At 41.9% G+C, this 26,132-nt stretch overlaps 1 protein-coding gene across 7 annotated transcripts in view; it reads right to left on the reverse strand.

Annotated features, from left to right (window-relative positions):
* Positions 1-2,013: 2,013 nt before the first annotated feature.
* The window catches only part of Ptprg (protein tyrosine phosphatase, receptor type, G), a 683,913-nt gene continuing 659,794 nt past the window's right edge, over positions 2,014-26,132 (reverse strand). For 6 of the 7 annotated variants that reach the window (XM_063273947.1, XM_063273946.1, XM_063273945.1 and 3 more), the window contains 4 exons: positions 17,205-17,351; positions 16,359-16,501; positions 6,832-6,967; positions 2,014-6,313 (listed from right to left, as the gene is read on the reverse strand). In XM_063273947.1, coding sequence (XP_063130017.1) covers positions 6,167-6,313; positions 6,832-6,967; positions 16,359-16,501; positions 17,205-17,351 — 573 coding nt within the window. In that variant the 3' untranslated portion in view covers positions 2,014-6,166. The remainder of the gene's footprint in view (positions 6,314-6,831; positions 6,968-16,358; positions 16,502-17,204; positions 17,352-26,132) is intronic. The other variant, NM_134356.2, reaches the window with a different exon arrangement.

Genomic DNA, 26,132 nt, shown 5'->3' on the forward strand with positions numbered 1-26,132 from the left:
ACCCATGTTGTGTGCTCTGATGTCCACTTTTTACATAGGCACTGGAGAACCCAATTCAGGGTCTTGTGCTCTGTAGTAAGCTCTTTACCCACAGAAACACCTCCCCAGCCCTGCACGTAATTGTGAATAGATTGAATTTTTGTGTCAGTGTTGGAGAGTGAACCCAGGCTTCCTGCATCCTATCTAGACAAATGGTCTACCACCGAGGTCATCCTACTCCTTAAGACTAAAGTGTAATCTTGCCTCACGTGACTGAAATGCCCGTGGGCTACCTTACATTTTAAGAGTAAAGCTACTGTGTAGTCTGTGGATTAGGGTCAGGTTGCACTTCAGTAGCTGCTTGTGAGATGGACTCTTAACATGACGGTGATGATGCCTACACTTTAAGTCAAATTTGAAAGGGTGACTGGATTGGTGCAGGAAGTACACCACCTTATACATTGCAGAGTGTGAAGAAGGAAAATAATTAGCTTGCAAGGCCGTGTCAGGTAGTGCTAACTTCTTCTTTCTCAGTTTTTAAGCAGCATGTGAGATAAAATGCAGCTCTTACTGTACTCCTTGCCAAACGAAACCCCCATCACCACAAAAACCATTTGTAATTTATTAGCTTTCACCTTTAACATCGGATATAGAAATTAAAGCTATTGTTTCATTCCTTCACCCTGGTGTCTATGACTTTGAGAAAGGGTGCTATGTAACTAACTCATGATGAACTAGAATTCACTATGTAGCTGAGGATGACCTTGAACTCTGGAGCCACCTCTCTCTTCCTCCCAAGAGCTAGGATTATCATCCATGACACCCCAACTTGAACCTTTGTCTTTAGTCCCATCTTTGAACCAGGGTGTGGCCATCAGTGACTTATTCCTAAATCCCATTGAAGTTTCACATTTGCTGGGTAAAAAGGTGGACTTGTAGTGCAGTGCCCCCTCCTCTATTCTCAGTAACAGAAATGAAGCTTCTTTGTCTATATATTCTGTACAGCCAAAGTCAGGGAGTTGGACAGTTGATTTTACTCTTTCTGGTCATAATGTCACACTTAATGGTACCATCTTGGTTGATTCCAAAGGAGTCAAGAATGTGGGAAGGCACTGTGCTCTGGCTGGCAGAATGTGGGTGATGGGGAGGTCAATATAAATGACTTCCCTGCTGCTCTTGGTTTTTGGTTTGTCAACCTGAGAGGAGAAATGGGCCTGGAATTTTTTTTTCTTTTCTTTTTTTCAGAGCTGGGGACCGAACCCAGGGCCTTGCGCTTGCTAGACAAGCACTCTACCACTAAGCTAAATCCCCAACCCCTGGGCCTGGGATTCTAACTGCATCTTTCTGAGGTGACTGCTCACCGGATCTAGAAGGGTTAGTTAGATGACTGGTGGTGATCAGACACGATTGCTGTGGGAGACTGTGAGCTGGCTGGCATACCACAACCAACAGTTTTCCAAAGGAACTTGGCATCTGAATGCAAAACGTCTATATTTTTAAGTGTAAGTAACTAATCTGGTTATAAAAAATTAGAGGCCAATTAAAACTGACAACTGACTAGGATCTATATAGACTATTAATTTGTGGGAAGAGATGCATTCTTACAGTGACACACACACACACACACACACACACACACACACACACAGAATGGAGAATTAAGAACCTTTGTACTGATCTGGAAATGTTAGAATTCCCTAGATGTAGAGGCACTTGTTCTGATCCTATACCTACCTCATGACTCTACAAATGTGTTTCGGTCAGTGAGCTACCCTTCCTCCTAGACAGTAGGTTAAGAGGGAAAAGTTGCTCCCACTATGGTTGAGAGCTTGGAGGGAGAGTCACCTGTGGGACTTTGTCTTCCTGACTCACCGAAAGAGGAAGACTATCCACAAAGTAGCATGGCAACTGCCGGTCCTTTTGATCCGTAAAGGTGACTACGGAACTTTCATTTACTACAGGTAACACCAGTGATAAGAGGGCTGCTACGTGTTAATGCGACCTCACTTTGTAGAAATGCTCGATACTAACAAGTACATCAAAAACCATACTTTATTTTATGTATAGCAATACAATTTACATATTAAATAACACTATAATAGAATGATTTGATATAGTTTTAAACAGAAGGAAAAAGGGAAAAAATTTCAGGTTATAAAACCCCTCCCCTCCCACGGAACAAATCTTTAAAAAAAAAAAATCACTTTTTCCAAAATGGGTCAATGTGATAAATGTATTCAGCGACTAGTCATGTCTAATTGCTATTGCGCTAATGGTCAATGGAATTAAAAAGAATGCCCGACATTCACAATCACTACCTCAAAGGAAGAACACACGGAGTCTTTTGGAATGCAAAGATGGTTCTACTTCAATACACAGAAGTTCACATATCCACCACGGGGGGGAAAAACAACAAAAAGAACCGTGACATCATTGAAACTAGAAAAAAATTAGCTTTATATGAAAATATAAAATTCTATGATTATATACCATAGATACAAAGCTCCCAGAAGATGCTTACTCAAGCAACAAAATATTTACAGGTTTAGCGTGTTTTTAGCTGTTTGAGAATGAAGCGAAAGAGACAGGCGTTGACACGGAGGTGGGGTTCTTTAGAAACAACGGCTGCTTGCTAGTCTCAAATGTCCTAACAAAAAAGGAGTCACTACCCCAAATGTTGGAGAGTTACGACATTTTATAAAATTGACTGTCTCCTTTTCTGGAGAGGTTTATTCCTTAAAACTCAAGATAGTTTTTCTTGAAATTAATTATTCTCTGTAGAAAAGGCTTCCCTTTGCAAATATTTAACAAAAATACTAAAAACATTTTAATGGCTAAGACAAAAGTAGAGGCCAAATGTCATTATAATTTCCTTTATTAATTTTTTTTGACCATGCCTTCTTTCTAGAGATAAATAAAGCCAATGCTGTGTTAGGTGGGAACTAAGGGAAAGTACAAAAGGCTGCATGAATTACAGCTGCTATGGAGGAAAAGAGCAGGCATTCCCTTCATATAAACATTTACTGGCACCGTTTGAACAGAAACTTTAGAACATCGGGGTTGAGAATGCATTCTCCAGCGGAATTGCAAAAGCTGTAACAGAACTATATTTTGATGACTTTTTCTTAAATTATGATGAGTTTGGGGTTTTTTTAAATATCTTTTTTTTTTGCTTAGAATTAGTAATGTGTATCTTTGGTAAAGTGGTATCTATACTTTAATTTTAAATACAGTATATATGCATTTAAGAAAAGGTCATGAGAAGGCAGTTGTGCTGTGTCCTTATAAAACAATCACGGTGTCTTACTGGCTTCACTGTCATTCTGGGGTAAAAACTACCAACCAGACCTGCAACACCAGAACCCTTTTTTCACCTTGAACACTCTTTTTTTCTTTTTAACTTTGCTGGATTTTTCTATTCACCACGGGCTCTCAAAGCTCACGTAAAGTTTAAGGAAACCATCAAACTAAATTGTACTTATTCTTGAAACTCAGAAGGATACATATATATATATACATATATATATGTATATATATATATCTCAAAGATGATATATGGTTTGATGGTTTGAGGTACAAGAAACCTTGTGGGTGTCTCTAAAACATGTGATGTCCACCTGCTCTAGTTACAATTCAGCTTGGTTTGTATGTTTCATCTCCCTGGAGGTAAATTCATACAAACAGCATATCCCATGAACTCTCACATTGGCTTTAGTACTAGTTATACCCTTCCCCTTGACTGTAGATAGTATTAACCTTCTTACACACTTAAGCCACGTGCTTACGTCTCAAAGAAAACAACATCTTTGGAACTCTTTGCCTCTCTGGAAAGATGCAAAAAATATTTTTGCCAACAGAAAAGAATAGTGAAGATAAATATTGTGGTGAACATGAGGACTGAGGACAGCTGAAGGGAACTATCATCCTCAGGAAAGAACGTGTGGACAGCTTTGGCAAAATGGGCACAGAGCAACTGCGCAGAGTCCAGTAGGCTGGCATCTGTAGGCTTTGGCTCAAGGCTGCTGTAGACGTGTAGGCTGCCCACAGGAAGCCTCTCACCCACCTTGGTTATATTTCTACTCTACTTCTTTCACCCCTTCTCCCCTCCTTCTTCCCTCACTAGTTAGTGTAAGAGAGAGTCCCGGAACTGTAGAGAGTATGCAATTCCATTCATCGAATCCTGCGTAAACAGCACAGAAAGTAATACTTGCCACTTGTCTTCTAATCCATGTTACTTTTACTAAGAGACAATCGAGAGACTGTGGACTCGAATGTCAATTCTCAATGGCGGAGTCACCGAGCATCTAACTGAAAAGCATTAGCTAATATCAGATCTGTGCACAGCAAAGAGAATCCACTGGATTGACTAGGAAGCCGTAGCTCTTAACTTTTTCCTTCCTTATTTCCCTCAGCCTCTAAGAGTTGTTTCTTATGGTTAATCCTTTGTATTGTGCGGAGGTGAGCCCTGTGGTGGGGCCGAAGAGGTTGGTCAATCCACCTAGCACAGACACTTTAGAGGACTCGGCTGCATTTTTGAAAGCCAGCCTCCCAATTCTCTGTGTGTGCACACACTCTCTTCATGAGCCTCTACTGGCCTGGCCCATGCGTTGAAACCCTTGGACTTGGCCTGTGACCCTCTCTTTAGCAGCTCTGGTTCTCCGGCACTTCTGTGACTCATTCCAGATAAACGACTCAAGCACAATAAAGCCTCATTCACGCTGAGAGGCTGCCTTCTTCCTTCTAAAGCTTTCTGGCAATAAAGAGGAAACCAGTCTTGGGGGATGATCTCAAGTCTGCCAGAAGTTGACTTTTAAAAGGAAACAGGAACAGGGAGGTGCAGATCCTGGTTAAAAGTTTAGTGGTTTTTCTTTTGTTTTAAACAAACTCAAATGAAATTGCTTAATCGTGCTTACAGTTTGCACACATGGACCACGTGCTGAAAGCAGACGCAGAGGCCGGACTCTGGGCTTCCTAACGACCACTGCCATCTTTTAGGGTCGTACATTTGCTTGTAAACATCCACAACTCTTAAAACCCAGTCGAAAACGGAGACGCCATCTTTCATTCAAGAACTAGATTTTTCTCTTGAAGATTCCTATTTCTTTCTCAAAGTAAGATTGATTCATCTACAGGGATTGAGTCCCACATATATTTCCAATTCCATCTTAAGTAGAGTATGGATGTAATTAAGAGATTTATTATGAAACATTTGGCAAAAAAAAAAAAGAATGCTGTGTATAGGTAGTGTTTATTAGATTGCTATAGGAGTAGTTAGTAGGGGCTTTTCAAAGACTACGTTTAAATTTCAATACCTATTTTGCTTTTGTAGCTACTCTGGTACTATTTACCAAAAAGCTATAGTGAGATTAACTAAAGAATGCCACCAGTAAATTGTGTAAAAGAGGGCCATCTTCCCATTGTAAAAGACAGCCCTGAGTTTGAGGGCGTAGCTACTTCAGAGAGTCAGAAATGGAAATAACACACACTGTCCACATAGCTACTGTGAAATCTGTAATACAGAATGATTCTTTATTTTGACACATTTCAACTGTGAATATAACTTGGTAACTAATAAGAGATGTTCACATGAAGTAACTCAAGCCCTCTTAACTTCTCAGTGGATTCTTTAGCCATTACAAATGGAACTGATGTTGACAGACCTTAAGGGCTCCCAGTAACCTGCTGTCCTGCAAAAGGAAACAATGCCCATCCACTCCATTGAAACAGAAGGCATAATTATCGAACAGTGCCTAGAAAACAGAGGGGACCGAGAAAAGTACAGTGTTGCCTGCTAGGAAATTGCAGTTGCTTGAGAATAATAATAAAACTGAGATTCACTGTCAGAACAAAGACCTTCACTGCACGGAACTGAAAAAAAAAAAGCATGGATGTGGTCATGGAATGTCACATCAGGGTTTCTGTAGTATTAGGTTATAGGCAGTAACACTGATCATATAGTGCAAACTAGGTAAAGTTGCGTTTCACTGTGTGAAATGAACAGGCGCAAATGCTCAGTAGGATACCATTAAGACAGAAAATGGCAAAAAATAAATATCAAAAGTTTTATCAGTGTAAAAAAGTAACTGGGTTATTGTATAACCTAGAGTCTGGCAAAAAAGGCCTCAAAAAAGTTCTGTCTTTACAAGTCTCAGAAGTTTACAAATGAAGTGCCCTTTCCGGGGTCCAGTCACACCAGAGACTCCATGCTCTCTGCAGGGTCCGATTCCTCTGCAGTTAGCACAGCACCATTTTTGTCCCCTGTCATGGGACCGTTTCCATTTTCTTTAGTGCTGACCAAGCTGAGCATTGCTTTGTAGACAAACTGGTATTGTTCCTACAAGACAAAAAGGAAGAGTGGGTTAGACATCGTGTCAAAAAAATATTCTTCTAGAAAACACTCCCAGAGAGACAAGAGCAGAAATCTCATCTTAAGAGACTTTAAAAGTGACCGTTTGAACCCTTAATCACTGAGCTCTGCACTGTCTTCATGTCCTACCGGTCCCTGTTTTAGTGTTGGTGACTCGCTAAGAAAACAGAATAACCTTATTTTGTAACTGGACAACACACTACTAATAAACAGAGGTTTCCTTTTATCTAGGACATTACCCATATTTCGGGCTGGATAATTCTGTGTTGGCAAGGGCTGTCTGCGCATGGTTCAGTGTTTACCAGCCTTGGCCTTTATACAGGAAATGCCAGAGCACTTCGGTCCAGTTGTGAAATCCAGTAAGTCTCCAGATACTGCCGGATGTCTCCTGCTCAACACACCCTGGTTAAGAGCCCCAGGTCTAGAGTATAAATCTGTGGGTCGCCCGATACTGTGAAGGTTTGATGCATACGCAAACTACTTACAATGTCTGTGAATACTCCAGGTCTCATAAGGTTGATCATTTTTGCCACCTGGAACACATCCACAGCGTTTTCATTCTCTAGCTGCTGGGACAAGGTGGTAAGGGCACACAGCATTCCTGCAGAAACTGCTCCATACCTGGGGACAAGGAAAGAAGATTGATTCTAGATTTGTTAATGGGGTGCACGTGGCAGAAGGAAATTACCACCTTGTATTTCCTTAGGAATTAGGTGCGTTGGTGTCTATTCCAGAAGACAGAACGATTTAAAAGTTTGACGGGAGGAGGGATTTACAAGTTCACACACAGGGGAAAGGCTGGAAGAAGCTGAGGAGGAGGGTGACCCCATAAGAAGACCAGCAGTCTCAACTAACGAGGACCCCAGAGACCTCTTAGACACTGAGCCACCAACCAGGCAGCATACACCAGCTGATCTGAGCCCCCCCCCAACCCCTGACAGGGAGAGGATTGCCTGGCCTGGCCTCAGTGAGAGAAGATACCTTCGAGAGACTTAAGACCCCAGGAAGTGAGGAGGCCTGGCGTGGGAGTTGTGGAGACTGGGGTGGGGTGGGGGGAAGAGAAATGGGATGAGGGATGAGGAACTGTGGAAGGGCTGACTGGGAGGGGGTGATAAGTGTAAAAAAATAAAATAATAAAAAATTTTATAGTCCATTAAAAAGACATTTTTATGAATATAAAATCTGCCAAACTGCTCCAATAGAACAATAGAAACGTAGCTTGATATCTAATCAGAAACAAAAGGCTTACAGACATGGAAATATTACAGGTTTGGTGTTGGATAACCTATCTGGGAAGACTGAGTAGGTAGCAGTATTGCACGGGCGCTGGAATACACAGGTGGGGAAAAAAGCAAGCCAACCCAGTGTGAGAGCCTTGCTTAGTTCCTATCACATAAATAGGAAGCACTACAGGGCCCTCATTTTCCAATGTCCTTAAACATACAGTGTCCACTCTGTTGCCATCTTGGCCTTTAATAGCTGAGCCTTCTCTCCAACCCTCAGGCAGATAAACTGAACTTAAAGAAACCTCACTGTATAATGAATGATGTTTTGCCTAACCACAAGCTACGTCTATGTCATTCCTGTCAGATCACAGTGCTGCCTGACACCAGTGACATCATAACGCAGAAGTGTCCCGGTGTAGCAGCACATCTGTCTATGTTTGTGTTAATGCTGGTTTCAACAGGCTTCTCTGACATCAGTCCTAGACAGGTAAAGCAGTACAGTCTCCTCGCAGCGTGTAAGAGGTGGCCACATCCACACCAGGACGTTGTACGACAGAATAACAGCCAACTGGTGAATCTCTAAGGACTTAGGGATTTTATTATGTATGAACGGATGTGGCTCAAAACAAGTTAGAACTTCTAAAATTCTTCGAATTACAAGTTTAAAACCGATTGCTTCAAACCGATTGCTACCTGGTCAGATGCTAGTTTCTCCTCACTTCAAGCTTTAAAAGCCTTGTGAAGCTGATGGCTGATTTCCTTGAGTGTGAAGAAAGTCCTTAATACGATTTTTGGCCATCTGAGTGTATCTTCTCTCTGAGCTTCTTCCGCTAATAAACTTCGGGTAACATCTGTTACGTTTGCCGCTTTCAAATGGTTTTCTGAATGATTTTATCATGTTCCTGGTACATGTTTCAAGGGGTTCCCCTCTTCTCCAGCTTTTATAAACATTGTTGATGAACATTTTTCTTTCCCTGGGATACGGGCACTTTAATTAGGTTTACATCTAAACGATGCAAATCAAGGTTACCTTGGTTTTGAGGGGAGGGAGATTGCCTTTGGGAATGCTGTCTGCAGCCCAGCATTTTTTAAAGATTTTCTTTTATAGCTTCTAATCTGTGGTCGTCACATTTCAAGAAAGGTTATAAACGTGTACTCTGTTAGAGCCCCAAACCCACACACTGCACATTCTCACTGCAGTCTTCTCAGAAGACCTGCAAACTTCTGCTCCACTCTATCCCATTTTAGAAGGGTTTTGGAACCAGACTATCAAGGAACAACAGATGATGTTAGGATGTTTCAACCCTACAAGAAGATACAGCTGAGTTCAAGGGAAGACATGTCTCTCCAGCTTTTCAGTTTTCCTTCACAACACCATGCCTTTTCTCCATCTATCCGGGTCGGCTGGGTCTCAGCGTTTCCTTTCTATCCTCACGCATTGTGTTTTTGTTTAATTTCCAAGTTTGAGGAATCTCTGCTGCTCCTCCAAGTAGCCTTGTGTGGTACTCATGGCCTGGCTGCCTTCAGTTGATGTTACAGAGAAGCGAATGGTGCTGACTTGGTGAACCTGGACACTGGTACACGACACTACTCTTGAAACTCTGGTAACTCGTAGGTTCTCTGGGCAGTGGACATATGATGTGAGCGCTGCATCTTCATGTTTTATTCTTGTCTTTTGTGTTTGCTACCTTGGTTAAACCCTGGATCATGTAATGTGCCAGCACTGGAAGCAGGCATGGTCTTTGTGGAGAAACTACTAAAGATCTGGATAAAAAAAAATGACAGCGTGTGTCATGGGCTTCTTGTAAATGACATCTGGTTAAGGATGGTGGCTCGTTTTCTTTGTTTTGGAGAGGGTTTGAATGCATGCTTGTTTGTTCCATTGTTGATTATGGGTGTTTTCTACTGATTTTTATCTCTCTTGATTTTTTAAAAAATCCCTTTGAAAATGTCTTGGATTCATTCATACATCTTGGTACTAGTTACTATGATGGCCAGGATAAAGCATATTTTCTCATAATGTACAATGTTACTAGATTTTTGGATGCTATTTTACTCCTGATTCTTAAAATATATAGGACTAGCCTGTACATTGCAACTCCGGTGCTAGCCTTCTCTGTTTAAAATGTTAGTGTTCCCTAAAGAAATGTTCAACATTCTAGTCATCAGGGAAATGCAAGTCAAAACAACCCTGAAATTCCACCTCATACTAGTCAGAATGGCCAAGATCAAAAATTCAGGTGACAGCAGATGCTGGCAAGGATATGGGGAAAGAGGAACACTCCTCCGTTGTTTGTGGGATTGCAGACTGGTACAACCATCTGGAAACAGTCTGGACATATTACCTGAGGACCCAGCTATATCACTCCTGGGTATAGACCCAAAAGATGCTCCAACATATAACAAGAACACATGCTCCACTATGTTCATAGCAGCCTTATTTATAGTCAGAAGCTGGAAAGAACCCAGATGCCCTTCAACAGAGGAATGGATACAGAAAATGTGGTACATCTACACAATGGAATATTACTCAGCTATCAAAAACAATGACTTTATGAAATTCATAAGCAAATGGAGGGAACTGGAAAAAATCATCCTGAGTGAGGTAACCCAATCACAAAAGAACACACATGATATGTACTCACTGATAAGTGGATATTAGCCCAAAAGCTTGAAATAACCAAGATACAATTCACATACCTTATGAAGCTCAAGAAGAAGGAAGACCAAAGTGTGGATGCTTCAGTTCCCCATTAGAAGGGGGAACAAAATTCTCACAGGAGGAAATACAGGGACAAAGAGTGGAAGAGGGACTAAAGGAAAGGTCATTCAGAGACTGTCCCACCTGGGAATCCATCCCATATGCAGCCATCAAACCCAATCACTATTGCTGATGCCAAGAAGTGCTTGCTGACAGGAGCCTGATATGGATGTCTCCTGAGAGGCTCTGATACAGACTAAGATGCTTACAGCCAACCATCAGACTGAGCAAAGGGACCCCAATGGAGGAGTGAGAGAAAGGACTGAAGGGAAGGGAAGAGTTTTGCAACCCCATAGGAAGAACAACAATATCAACCAACCAGACCTCCCAGAGCTCCCAGGGACTAAACCACCAACCAAAGAGTACACATAGAGGGACCTATGACTCCAGCCACATATGTAGCAGAAGATGGCATTGTCTTGCATCAATAGGAGGAGAAGTCCTTGGTCCTGTGAAGGCTTGTTTTCCCAGTACAGGGGAACACCAGGGTCTTGAGGTAGGAGTGGGAGCATCCTCACAGAAGCAAGAGAAGGGGGTGGGGGGGTGGGAGAGTGGGGAAAGGGGATGACATATAAAATGTAAATACATAAAATATCCAATAAAAAATTGTTCGTGCTCCGTAGTCTCACTATTACTGTTATTGTTGCAATGTTGTTCAGGGAGAGCTTTGAGGCCCAAGCCCTTGGAGAGCTATCTCTCTTCCTTACTTCCTGGTAATCACTACTGTGTGCTGTATTCTCTTTGAGATAACCACATACACTTCCCAATGAAAGTATCCCGCTGTCATCTTTGCTTGATATCAAAGAGGCATATTCAAGTAAAGTGACTGGCCCCACACTCTTTTTTTTTTTTTTTTTTTTTTTTTTTTTGGTTCTTTTTTTTGGAGCTGGGGACCGAACCCAGGGCCTTGCGCTTCCTAGGCAAGCACTCTACCGCTGAGCTAAATCCCCAACCCCGTGGCCCCACACTCTTACAGCGAGTCTGTGGGTAAATTTCAGCTTGCAAACAGATGGGGCTAGGGCTAGGACAGGCACATATGTAAACACCATCCACCGCCTTTGCCTCAAGCTTGGTAAATCATAAAATTATAAGTACACAGGCTCAAGTGCTCACGTTATTTCCCTTACACTGTATTATTTCTGGGTTTTTAATCAGAGAGCATGTTGTACCTACTTTAAGGTACAGCAGTACAGCGATCTCCTGCAGCCATGATTCCACTATGACGATCAGAGGGACAGTCTTCTATCTGTCTCCTCCCCAGATACTTTATTTATAATCAACTTAATGTGGGTAATTTATAAGAGGTAAGGACCTAGAAGAACAGACTTTAAGACACTTGAGAATTATTTGTTTAAGCAAACATGTAAAAACGGAAGAGTCATTTCCTTAATTTATGCCTCTGTAATGTTTGTCACTGTGGCTCCAGGGACACGCACCCTTGATCCTGTGCAGGCCCCTGGAAGCTGGGACTGTAGAAGCACGTCACCTCCCCGATTCCGTTCTGCACCTTCTCGTAGGCCAGGCCTTATTTATCATATCATGCTTCCTCTCTTTGCTCCCTTCCTTCTTCTTGCTTTCACCTGTATTTCAGCAGTTTTATCTTTTTTTCTCCCCTCGCTCTTTAAGAGGAGAGCCAAGTTTCTTTTTGAACTTCAATAAATGCAGTTTGGGCTATGGCTCTTTTAGGGGATGTACAGTTTGAAAGTTACTGCTTTGATCATTTCCTATCATTTTGCAGTTTCAATCTTGATTACCTCTTTAAGCCACAAATTATTTAATAAATAATTTTGAATATGAGGATTTCGGTTTCCGTTAATAGGATCCAGAATCATATTGAACTCTGGGTTTCTAACATTAATGCTTTGTGACAAAGGAGTGTGGCTTTGTATCCGGTTCTCAGTGATTTATTGAGATTCAATTTCTGGTCAATTTATATAAAGAAGCCGTTAATTTCACAGACTCGCTCTCATGCAGAACCGTAAGTGCCGGTGTGTCTGCACCAACACCAGGTAGAACTCAGTTTCCAATGTCTCCTGGCTAGTTCAGTTTCGGAACTGGACTCTTCTCTGTGTCTGAAACCTTTAGCTGTTGTTTGTCTTTGGGTTTTGTGCAACACCTCTTAGAGCAATTAGAGACCCCATGTCTAACCTCTGCTAGTTCTACGTTAGTCCCCCTCCATTCCGCCACAGCCCACCTCTTTCATTTTTACTAACAGTAATTTTCATTTTTAATGTATTGCTTTTGTTTACTGGCTCATAGTATGTGTTTATACTCATTCCATAAAAGCCCCCATTGGCTCTCTAAATGTATTACTTTAATACCCGCTACAATTGCTCCATTTTACTGGTTTTGTTTGGTCCTGTCTCATTGTGTTATCTTTGTCAGATTCTAAGCTGTACTGTCGGCCTTATTTTCACAGTGTTTTTAAGAAGTCATCTGACTGACTTGGTTTCATGAAGGAAGCAATTTAATCTTTACTTAACTTGTTCCAGTGAAATCATTAAACCTAGGGACCCCCTCCACCCTCATTTATTTTCCTAGCTCTTCTTAAAGGTCAGCTATAGCTAGGCAGATAGGACAGTGGGCTGCCTGCTGTCTGCTCTGGAACACGCTTTCACGAGTGTGCATGCTAGCCTTTCTGTGGGCTGCCGATTCTACCACAGGCCATTCCTAATTCAAGTCTCGCGTTTCAGTCAAGGACAGATGACACGATGTGACACACAGCCTAGGTTATTGTGGGCTAGGCTGCCTCTAGTTTTGTGCAAGGACGCCTGAGATGTTCAAACACGAGGAAAGCACCCAAGGTCACCTTTTCCTAGAAGTGTGTGAGCAACAAGGCTTAAGCAAGCCTAAAGGCTGAAATCTAATATACTTACACATCTAACACTCAAATATAAGAAAGACCGAAGAAAATAAAGGCCGCTCCATTTAGACCTTTACGCACTGTGTGGGATTGAATAACATTTGCTGGGTTTCATTCAGAACTACATGGACGGATCTTACTAACTTACAGGCTACATTACACAAGAGTTGTATATAAATCCACTGGTTTTGGAAGTTGGCTCAGTATACGTTCTCTAGTTAAAAGTAATGCTAGCTTAGTGCTTTTGTTTTGTTTGTTTTTGCCGAAGTATTGGGTCTGTGTTGATTCTAAAACAGGTGAAGGTCCACGTCTGGTGAGCATGCTATCCATGGCCACAAAAGGGGCAATACTATACCTTTAGACTGTTTTGAAGATTATAGCTGGGGAACTTGACATGGTATTGGGAGGTGACCTGCACTGCATACTAGCAAAGGAGAAAGGCAAACATCAACCCAGCTACAGACCCATCAATCTACAATGGTGACCTGCCTGCAAGATGTGCTGATGTAACAGTGGTACAAAGCTTATGGACCAGCCACCACGATCTGATTTAAGTTAAAGTCCACTGCATGGATGGAACTCATACCCAACAACGCTTGGGGTGCCAGGAACCTGAGACTAGGCCAAGGACCCAGGGGAAGACCAAACACTGCGGTTCCATTAAAGGAACTTAGCAATAAAGTGACTCCTGAAGACATTCTGCTATAGTCAAACATCTGTGCCCTGCTCAACCATCACCAGATAGGCTTCCTTCTGCAGATGAGAACAAATAGAGACCCACAGGCAGACAATATACAGAGAGCGAGAGACCTTGAAACACTCAGCCCTAAGGCAGAGGTCTCCAAATCTCTCCCCTCAGGGCTTAGGGAATCCCGCAGGAGAGGAAGCAAAAAGAGTGTAAGAGTGAGAGGGAATGAAAGACATTAAGGAAACAAAGCCTAATGCACAAGGCCTTACAAACAGTACTTACAAACTCAGAGACAGAGGCAGCTTGCACGGAGCCTGTCCAGAGCTACCCTAGACAGGGTCGCAGAATCAAGAGAAGTGGGGACGAGCTCCTTCCCTAACCCAGAAGCCAGCACTAACAGGTAACTGCTTGCAAGTGAAAAATTAGTTTTTTCGAAGGGAATCTCATGGCAGAAACAAACCACTCTTAAGGATCGGCCCCATGCCCAGCAGTAGATGGACAAGAGGAAACTGAACGGCATCTTTTGAGGTTCTTTGTCTCATAATGTTGTATCAAGGGCATTTTTCTTTTTCTTTAGTTCCTTAAAGGTCCTTTGGGTGGATATATTATGGCTTCTAGTTTTGTGTTTCTACGAGATTCCTATGTGTCCAGATGTGTACATCTCTGTATGTGTCCTCTTGCTTTTTCTTTGGCTCTTCCTCTTCTGTATGTTTGTTTTGTCTACTCTGATTTGTTTCTATTTTATCCTATTTTATTTTCTTTAGATGCCTATTTGTTTACTAAGGAAAAACAGTGTGCAGTCTGGATGACAGCGGGAAGTTGTGGGAGAGGAAAACATGATCAGAATAAAATTGTAAGAACAAAGATCTACTTTTGGTAAAATGAAAAAGGAATCATAGCCGGGAGCACTGTCACAGAGCTATCCCTGCGAAGAAGGTAAGATTTCATTGAGAAGTCAGTAGGGTGGGAAAAAATGCTGCTCTTCGGGGAGAAGTAGCAATGTAAATTAAAAATAAAATTAGTCTAGAGTCCAGCATGCTGTAATCCTAGTACTTGAGAGGCCAAGGCAAGAAGGTTGCCATGTCGTGTAGTATGGCCAGCCTGGGCTTATATAATAAGACCTGCCTCAAACAACATCAACGACAACATCAAAACAAACAAATAAACAAACAGATGAAAAGTCTCAAATCCCCAAATTCAAAATCAAATTGAAGTGTGGAGAGTGAATGAGAACAGAAAGCAGGAAAGAATTTAATTAATTAATTAAAGCACAATCTGAAAGAGAAAGAGGGAGCAGAAGGGACTACTATAAAAACTAGGAAGGCAGTGAGGAGTCGGGGCTGGGATGGAGGTGGCTCTGAGTCTCACTCAGGGAGCCCTGTCTGGACTTCAGAGCTTGACAGTGACCATCTGGAAGCTCTTAGTGTCTTTCTACAGAGAGGCCAACAGCTGCATTTTACGCTGGATTCCATAAACTGTGTGGCTGATTCCAGCTGACACGAAATATAAATCTATCCAGGTTCTGCGCAACTACCTTCCTGTGTTTCATCTCCCAAACATACACTAAATATTATAAAATTATTTTCTTGTGATTCTTAACAGTTGTGACTTGTGGATGTCTCTGCGGCTGCTGGAGTTGAGACCAGTCAATTGGCATTTATTACGGGATTTCTTACCAGCCTAAAGTCTTTGTTCCCAAGACCAAATTATAATAATGGCTAAATTTTTACTTAGGAAATTTCAGGTATTAGGAATTAAAACAGAAAATGTACAACAGAAACCCATGCCTTCTACTGGCCTTGAGTAATGGTTTCATAACATGTCAGGTAGCTCTGGAAATCTCTATATACTCATGACAGAGAATGGACAAGGCAGATCACCTTGTTGTGATATATAAATATATTGTGATATACATTTTATAATATGTACATATACATACATATACATAAACATATGTTTAAAAACTTGCCTTTCTTGATCTGCTGAAGAGGCCTTGGAGATACAACCCACAGGGTTCTCAGATCACATGTTGGGAATTATTAAAGGAGATTAGCTCAGCTACACGGGAAACTAGCTGTCACTATTCGTATAAAGCATACAACCATTTGAAAAGATTATGTTGCAGGCATCCTGGGTAGGAACAGACTAGCCTCGGAATAGACTTGTGTAGGTGAGCACAGCTGCTGTGAATGACACATATTAAGACTAAGGTGTGCCTGTCCCCAAGGAAGAGCTGCATACTTTTGGTGGAGAATAGAAGTGCAATATTTTCCCCTTTTAGAACATACTCTCTAGGAACACTTGGAGCCCAGCTTGACCAATTAAAACATAACCACAACCATTTTACACATGCGTGTCCACATTGGAAGTAACATGGAGTATTGAAACAGAGAGGAGGTGGTGTTCCTTTTACACTTTTGTGCGAGTCCCATAAGAACAGCACCCAACCCTAACAAACAGAAACAGACACTTACTCATCATGAACAATGGTGGGGCCATCCCGTGCTAAGGCCTCTTCCTTGATGACGTTGATCAGTTCAAAGGTACTGCTTATGGGGGCATCTGGGTTAGGCCATTTGGGACACTGAAAGTGTCGAACTTCTAGTACATAGTCATCCTGCAACCAAGACAGAATTGTAGGTCTTCTTGTAATTCATATGTCTGTCATCAAGTGCCTGATGCCTGCTCCCTAGGAAGCATGCACCACAGGAAACTGAACAATGTTAGGTTGCCCAAATTACACAAGACCTACTTGTCATTAAAACATACCATACTTGGGAACAGTAGGATCTTTTTAGTCAGGCAAACAACCAAACCAAACCAATACACCTGTAAGTACATTGTGGCCCACTACCCTAACTTTGACTTATAATAGAAAAGAGAATTAGGGAGGGGCTGAGGTACCATTTAAACTGCTGATATCTCTTATCCTTCTCACAAGAAGGCAGTTATTATATGTGGAAATGGTGTCTATTAAAGTGTCATCTTCGCAGCACAAGGCTTTCTTTCTGATGTCAAAGGAAGCAGCCTTCTCTCCTATATTGAATATTATCCCATATTCATTATGGCATAATATCTTTATCTTTAAGCCAGAAGACCTACTTAGATGCTACTCAACCAGAGACTGTTACGTCTCATCTACCCAGTTGACAAAAAGCAAATATTTGAGGGAAGGAAAACCAGAATGCATTTCTGTAAAATTAAGTCTTATCCAAACAGCAGAGCCCGTCTCCAAGGTAGAGAAATCACTTCATTATTACTTAAAAGGATGACAGGGGCTCCAGGTTGGGCGGTTGCGGACGGAGGATGGTTTAAGTTACCTGTGTAGCTTCAAGGATGAAGTCATGGATGATAATTTGTTCTTCATTAGAGAGGCACAGCCTGTCTTTGCTGATGAGGGTGACAGTAAAGGCCTCACAGTTCATGGATTCTTCACGACTCGGCCAGTACACAAACTCATCTTCTGCCTTTGGGAACCAAGAAAACGAATTCTTTCACAGTGTAACCAAATCTGTTTTTCAATTTTTTGGAAACCGACTCCTCAGGTTTGCATCTCCCAAGCCACTCAGGTTACCTTGTAAGTTGATCTTATAGACTCACCAACATCCCATCTAGTCATGTACAGTGTTAGTATAGTCTATTATAAAAGGTGCATTGACAATAACCATCCCATAGGACCTCTTTCTTGTTGGAACCACCCGAGCTGCTTCTCCATAGAGCATGCATTACCCCTGAATTATAAGAGATGTAGTGAAACCGGAGATAAATTTTAGCTACTCAGTTGTTACTTCAGAGTGGCTTTAGTTTATACTTGATTAGCAAATGAGTGGTTTTTTTTTCAGAGCTAAACAAAAGAATTCACAGCTGAGTAATGCCGAATGGCTGAGAAACACCCAAAGAAATGTTCAACATCTTTAGTCATAAGGGAAATGCAAATCAAAACAACCCTGAGATTTCACCTCACACCAGTGAGAATGGCTAAGATCAAAAACTCAGATGACAGCAGATGCTGGTGAGGATGTGGAGAAAGAGGAACACTCCTTCATTGTTGGTGGGATTGCAAACTGGTACAACCATTCTGGAAATCAGTCTGGAAAAAGTGGACATTGAACTGTCTGAGGACCCAGCTATACCTCTCTTGGGCATATACCCAAAAGATGCCCCAACATATACCAAAGACACGTGCTCCACTATGTTCATCGCAGCCTTATTTATAATAGCCAGAAGCAGTAAAGAACACAGATGCCCTTCAACAGAGGAATGGATACAGAAAATGTGGTGCATCTACACAATGGAATACTACTCAGCTATCAAAAACAATGACTTCATGAAATTCGTAGGCAAATGGATGGAACTGGAAAATATCATCCTGAGTGAGGTAACCCAATCACAGAAAAGCACACACAGTATGCACTCATTGATAAGTGGATATTAGCCCAAATGAGTGTTTTAAAAATAAATTTCATTGTGTACTTTTGAAGGAAAATGCATATTATAAATAGTAAAGTTTACTACAGTCAACTAAATGAACATGTTGTCACTTCACACACGCGCACACACACACACACACACACACACACACACACACACTACTTTTGTGGCAATAGCTACAATATAATTTCCATAAATGCTAAGTATAGCACAGCTTTTTACTTATAGTTCTTAGATGACACATGATCTGTAGATTTGCTCATTTTACATACAACCTGTGCTTTGTGTCCCTTGGCCTATTCCCCAGCCCCATTACCATCCTGCTCTCTGCCTTCCTTGAAATTGTTTTTCCTTAGTGAGGTTATAGGATGTTTTCTTCCTACGTGTGGCTTACTCAGTGCAGTGTTCTCCATCGGTGGCAAAAAACTAGATCTCGTTTCTTAGGGCCAGGAAACATGCCACACGTGCTTACTTGGTTGTCTCTGTACTGTGGCTGTTGTGTACAGCGTTGCGGAGAATACTGAAGTCTAGAGACTTCATGGGGTACTTATCTTATTTGGGGGGGATGTATGCAGAGGGTTAGTGATATTTTATATTTCTTTAGAAACTTGAATACTGTTTTCCGCGTGGTTGTATATTAGTTGATGGTCCGATGAATAGTGAGTTATCTTTGAATTCTTTCTAAAAGATGGGGCGTTGCTATGTAGCCCTTTTTTTTTTAATTAACTTGAGTATTTCTTATATACATTTCGAGTGTTATTCCCTTTCCCGGTATCCGGGCAAACATCCCCCTCCCCCCTCTCCTTCCTTATGGGTGTTCCCCTCCCAACCCTCCCCCCATTGCCGCCCTCCCCCCAACAATCTAGTTCACTGGGGGTTCAGTCTTAGCAGGACCCAGGGCTTCCCCTTCCACTGGTGCTCTTACTAGGCTATTCATTGCTACCTATGAGGTCAGAGTCCAGGGTCAGTCCATGTATAGTCTTTAGGTAGTGGCTTAGTCCCTGGAAGCTCTGGTTGCTTGGCATTGTTGTACATATGGGGTCTCGAGCCCCTTCAAGCTCTTCCAGTTCTTTCTCTGATTCCTTCAACGGGGGTCCTATTCTCAGTTCAGTGGTTTGCTGCTGGCATTCGCCTCTGTATTTGCTGTATTCTGGCTGTGTCTCTCAGGAGCGATCTACATCCGGCTCCTGTCGGTCTGCACTTCTTTGCTTCACCCATCTTGTCTAATTGGGTGGCTGTATATGTATGGGCCACATGTGGGGCAGGCTCTGAATGGGTGTTCCTTCAGTCTCTGTTTTAATCTTTGCCTCTCTCTTCCCTGCCAAGGGTATTCTTGTTCCCCTTTTTAAGAAGGAGTGAAGCATTCACATTGTGATCATCCGTCTTGAGTATCATTTGTTCTAGGCATCTAGGGTAATTCAAGCATTTGGGCTAATAGCCACTTATCAATGAGTGCATACCATGTATGTCTTTCTGTGATTGGGTTAGCTCACTCAGGATGATGTTTTCCAGTTCCAACCATTTGCCTACGAATTTCATAAAGTCGTTGTTTTTGATAGCTGAGTAATATTCCATTGTGTAGATGTACCACATTTTCTGTATCGATTCCTCTGTTGAAGGGCATGTGGGTTCTTTCCAGCTTCTGGCTATTATAAATAAGGCTGCAATGAACATAGTGGAGCACGTGTCTTTTTTATATGTTGGGGCATCTTTTGGGTATATGCCCAAGAGAGGTATAGCTGGATCCTCAGGCAGTTCAATGTCCAATTTTCTGAGGATCCTCCAGACTGATTTCCAGAATGGTTGTACCAGTTTGCAATCCCACCAACAATGGAGGAGTGTTCCTCTTTCTCCACATCCTCGCCAGCATCTGTTGTTCCCTGAGTTTTTGATCTTAGCCATTCTCACTGGTGTGAGGTGAAATCTCAGGGTTGTTTTGATTTGCATTTCCCTTGTGACTAAAGATGTTGAACATTTCTTTAGGCGTTTCTCAGCCATTCAGCATTCCTCAGCTGTGAATTCTTTGTTTAGCTCTGAACCCCATTTTTTAATAGGGTTATTTGTTTCCCTGCGGTCTAACTTCTTGAGTTCTTTGTATATTTTGGATATAAGGCCTCTATCTGTTGTAGGATTGGTAAAGATCTTTTCCCAATCTGTTGGTTGCCGTTTTGTCCTAACCACAGTGTCCTTTGCCTTACAGAAGCTTTGCAGTTTTATGAGATCCCATTTGTCGATTCTTGATCTTAGAGCATAAGCCATTGGTGTTTTGTTTAGGAAATTTTTTCCAGTGCCCATGTGTTCCAGATGCTTCCCTAGTTTTTCTTCTATTAGTTTGAGTGTGTCTGGTTTGATGTGGAGGTCCTTGATCCACTTGGACTTAAGCTTTGTACAGGGTGATAAGCATGGATCGATCTGCATTCTTCTACATGTTGACCTCCAGTTGAACCAGCACCATTTGCTGAAAATGCTATCTTTTTTCCATTGGATGGTTTTGGCTCCTTTGTCAAAAATCAAGTGACCATAGGTGTGTGGGTTCATTTCTGGGTCTTCAATTCTATTCCATTGGTCTATCTGTCTGTCTCTGTACCAATACCATGCAGTTTTTATCACTATTGCTCTGTAATACTGCTTGAGTTCAGGGATAGTGATTCCCCCTGAAGTCCTTTTATTGTTGAGGATAGCTTTAGCTATCCTGGGTTTTTTGTTATTCCAGATGAATTTGCAAATTGTTCTGTCTAACTCTTTGAAGAATTGGATTGGTATTTTGATGGGGATCGCATTGAATCTGTAGATTGCTTTTGGTAAAATGGCCATTTTTACTATATTAATCCTGCCAATCCATGAGCATGGGAGATCTTTCCATCTTCTGAGGTCTTCTTCAATTTCCTTCTTCAGTGTCTTGAAGTTCTTATTGTACAGATCTTTTACTTGCTTTGTTAAATTCACACCGAGGTACTTTATATTATTTGGGTCTATTATGAAGGGTGTCGTTTCCCTAATTTCTTTCTCGGCTTGTTTCTCTTTTGTATAGAGGAAGGCAACTGATTTATTTGAGTTAATTTTATACCCAGCCACTTTGCTGAAGTTGTTTATCAGCTTTAGTAGTTCTCTGGTGGAACTTTTGGGATCACTTAAATATACTATCATATCATCTGCAAATAGTGACATTTTGACTTCTTCTTTTCCGATCTGTATCCCCTTGACCTCCTTTTGTTGTCTGATTGCTCTGGCTAGAACTTCAAGAACTATATTGAATAAGTAGGGAGAGAGTGGGCAGCCTTGTCTAGTCCCTGATTTTAGTGGGATTGCTTCAAGTTTCTCTCCATTTAGTTTAATGTTAGCAACTGGTTTGCTGTATATGGCTTTTACTATGTTTAGGTATGGGCCTTGAATTCCTATTCTTTCCAGGACTTTTATCATGAAGGGGTGTTGAATTTTGTCAAATGCTTTCTCAGCGTCTAATGAAATGATCATGTGGTTATGTTCTTTCAGTTTGTTTATATAATGGATCACGTTGATGGTTTTCCGTATATTAAACCATCCCTGCATGCCTGGGATGAAGCCTACTTGGTCATGGTGGATGATTGTTTTGATGTGCTCTTGGATTCGGTTTGCCAGAATTTTGTTGAGTATTTTTGCGTCTATATTCATAAGGGAAATTGGTCTGAAGTTCTCTTTCTTTGTTGTGTCTTTGTGTGGTTTAGGTATAAGAGTAATTGTGGCTTCGTAGAAGGTATTCGGTAGTGATCCATCTGTTTCAATTTTGTGGAATAGTTTGGATAATATTGGTATGAGGTCTTCTATGAAGGTTTGATAGAATTCTGCACTAAACCCGTCTGGACCTGGGCTCTTTTTGGTTGGGAGACCTTTAATGACTGCTTCTATTTCCTTAGGAGTTATGGGGTTGTTTAACTAGTTTATCTGTTCCTGATTTAACTTCGGTACCTGGTATCTGTCTAGGAAATTGTCCATTTCCTGAAGATTTTCAAATTTTGTTGAATATAGGTTTTTATAGTAAGATCTGATGATTTTTTGAATTTCCTCTGAATCTGTAGTTATGTCTCCCTTTTCATTTCTGATTTTGTTAATTTGGACGCACTCTCTGTGTCCTCTCGTTAGTCTGGCTAAGGGTTTATCTATCTTGTTGATTTTCTCAAAGAACCAACTTTTGGTTCTGTTGATTCTTTCTATGGTCCTTTTTGTTTCTACTTGGTTGATTTCTGCTCTGAGTTTGATTATTTCCATCCTTCTACTCCTCCTGGGTGTATTTGCTTCTTTTTGTTCTAGAGCTTTTAGGTGTGCTGTCAAGCTGCTGACATATGCTCTTTCCTGTTTCTTTCTGCAGGCACTCAGCGCTATGAGTTTTCCTCTTAGCACAGCTTTCATTGTGTCCCATAAGTTTGGGTATGTTGTACCTTCATTTTCATTAAATTCTAAAAAGTTTTTAATTTCTTTCTTTATTTCTTCCTTGACCAGGTTATCATTGAGTAGAGCATTGTTCAATTTCCAAGTATATGTGGGCATTCTTCTTTGATTGTTATTGAAGACCAGTTTTAGGCCGTGATGGTCCGATAGCACGTATGGGATTATTTCTATCTTTCTGTACCTGTTGAGGCCCGTTTTTTGACCAATTATATGGCCAATTTTGGAGAAAGTACCATGAGGAGCTGAGAAGAAGGTATATCCTTTTGCTTTAGGATAGAATGTTCTATAAATATCCGTTAAGTCCATTTAGCTCATGACTTCTCTTAGTCTGTCTACATCTCTGTTTAATTTCTGTTTCTATGATCTGTCCATTGATGAGAGTGGGGTTTTGAAATCTCCCACTATTATTGTGTGAGGTGCAATGTGTGTTTTGAGCTTTATTAAGGTTTCTTTTACGTATGTAGGTGCCCTTGTATTTGGGGCATAGATATTTAGGATTGAGAGTTCATCTCGGTGGATTTTTCCTTTGATGAATATGAAGTGTCCTTCCTTATCTTTTTTGATGACTTTTAGTTGAAAATTGATTTTATTTGATATTAGAATGGCTACTCCAGCTTGCTTCTTCTGACCATTTGCTTGGAAAATTGTTTTCCAGCCTTTCTCTCTGAGGTAATGTCTGTCTTTGTCTCTGAGGTGTGTTTCCTGTAGGCAGCAGTATGCAGGGTCCTCATTGCGTATCCAGTTTGTTAATCTATGTCTTTTTATTGGGGAGTTGAGGCCATTGATGTTGAGAGATATTAAGGAATAGTGATTATTGCTTCCCGTCATATTCATATTTGGATGTGAGGTTATGTTTGTGTGCTTTCATTCTCTTTGTTTTGTTGCCAAGATGATTAGTTTCTTGCTTCTTCTAGGGTATAGCTTGCCTCCTTATGTTGGGCTTTACCATTTATTATCCATTGTAGTGCTGGATTTGTAGAAAGATATTGTGTAAATTTGGTTTTGTCATGGAATATCTTAGTTTCTCCATCTATGTTAATTGAGAGTTTTGCAGGATACAGTAACCTGGGCTGGCATTTGTGTTCTCTTAGGGTCTGCATGACATCAGTCCAGGATCTTCTGGCCTTCATAGTTTCTGGCGAGAAGTCTGGTGTGATTCTGATAGGTCTGCCTTTATATGTTACTTGACCTTTTTCCCTTACTGCTTTTAATATTCTTTCTTTATTTTGTGCGTTTGGTGTTTTGACTATTATGTGACGGGAGGTGTTTCTTTTCTGGTCCAATCTATTTGGAGTTCTGTAGGCTTCTTGTATGCCTATGGGTATCTCTTTTTTTAGGTTAGGGAAGTTTTCTTGTATGATTTTGTTGAAGATATTTACTGGTCCTTTGAGCTGGGAGTCTTCACTCTCTTCTATACCTATTATCCTTAGGTTTGATCTTCTCATTGAGTCCTGGATTTCCTGTATGTTTTGGACCAGTAGCTGTTTCCGCTTTACATTATCTTTGACAGTTGAGTCAATGATTTCTATGGAATCTTCTGCTCCTGAGATTCTCTCTTCCATCTCTTGTATTCTGTTGGTGAAGCTTGTATCTACAGCTCCTTGTCTCTTCTTTTGGTTTTCTATATCCAGGGTTGTTTCCATGTGTTCTTTCTTGATTGCTTCCATTTCCATTTTTAATTCCTTCAACTGTTTGATTGTGTTTTCCTGGAATTCTTTCAGGGATTTTTGCGATTCTTTCAGCGATTTTTGCGATTCCTCTCTGTGGGCTTCTACTTGTTTATTAATGTTTTCCTGTGTTTCCCTAAGGGAGTTCTTCACGTCTTTCTTGAAGTCCTCCAGCATCATGATCAAATATGATTTTGAAACTAGATCTTGCTTTTCTGGTGTGTTTGGATATTCCATGTTTGTTTTGGTGGGAGAATTGGGCTCCGGTGATGCCATGTAGTCTTGGTTTCTGTTGCTTGGGTTCCTGTGCTTGCCTCTCACCATCAGATTATCTCTAGTGTTACTTTGTTCTGCTATTTCTGACAGTGGCTAGACTGTCCTATAAGCCTGTGTGTCAGGAGTGCTGTAGACCTGTATTCCTCTCTTTCAGTCAGTTATGGGGACAGAGTGTTCTGCTTTCGGGCGTGTAGTTTTTCCTCTCTACAGGTCTTCAGCTGTTCCTGTGGGCCTGTGTCTTGAGTTCACCAGGCAGCTTTCTTGCAGCAGAAAAGTTGGTCTTACCTGTGGTCCCGAAGCTCAAGTTCGCTCGTGGAGTGCTGCCCACGGGCTCTCTGCAGCGGCAGCAACCAGGAAGATATGCGCTGCCCCTTCCGGGAGCTTCAGTGCACCAGGGTTCCAGATGGCCTTTGGTGTTTTCCTCTGGCGTCCGAGATGTGTGTGCAGAGAGCAGTCTCTTCTGGTTTCCCAGGCTTGTCTGCCTCTCTGAGGGTTTAGCTCTCCCTCCCACGGGATTTGGGTGCAGAGAACTGTTTATCCGGTCTGTTTCCTTCAGGTTCCGGCGGTGTCTCAGGCAGGGGTCCTGCCGCTCCTGGGCCCTCCCCCACGGGAGCCCAGAGGCCTTATACAGTTTCCTCTTGGGCCAGGGATGTGGGCAGGGGTGGGCAGTGTTGGTGGTCTCCTCCGCTCTGCAGCCTCAGGAGTGCCCACCTGACCAGGCGGTGAGGTCTCTTTCCCAAGGGGTCTGGGAGCAGAGAGCTGCTGCGGGCCGGGATCCACGGGTGTGGGACTTCCAATAAACACAGGACGTGCCCGGTTCTTGAGGAATTCTTCCTCTGTGTGTCCCGATTTCACCAGGCAGCTTTCTTGCAGCAGACAAGTTGGTCTTACCTGTGGTCCCGAGGCTCAAGTTCGCTCGCGGGGTGCTGCCCACAGGCTCTCTGCAGCGGCAGCAACCAGGAAGACCTGTGCCGCCCCTTCCGGGAGCTTCAGTGCACTAGGGTTCCAGATGGCCTTTGGTGTTTTCCTCTGGCATCCGAGATGTATGTACAGAGAGCAGTCTCTTCTGGTTTCCCAGGCTTGTCTGCCTCTCTGAAGGTTTAGCTCTCCCTCCCACGGGATTTGGGTGCAGAGAACTGTTTATCCGGTCTGTTTCCTTCCGCTATGTAGCCCTTAAATGCTACATAGGGGGTTATGGCCATGTTACAGCACGCCAGCCAGTTTTTATTCTTTCTCACCAACGTTGTCATTTGTTGATTGTTTTTTTTTAAATAATAGCCACCCTAATTGGTAGGTGGTACTATTTTATAGGAGAAAGGACAGTCACTCTGAGTACCTTTTCACACACCGGCTAATCATCTCTGTCACTCTTGGAGACATATTTTTGCCCCCTTTTTTAAGAGTCCTTTATAAATTTTGGATGATAGTGGATAGATACGGGATTCGTAC

Source organism: Rattus norvegicus, chromosome 15 (assembly GCF_036323735.1).
Source record: "Rattus norvegicus strain BN/NHsdMcwi chromosome 15, GRCr8, whole genome shotgun sequence".
Classification (NCBI taxonomy): Eukaryota; Metazoa; Chordata; class Mammalia; order Rodentia; family Muridae; genus Rattus; species Rattus norvegicus.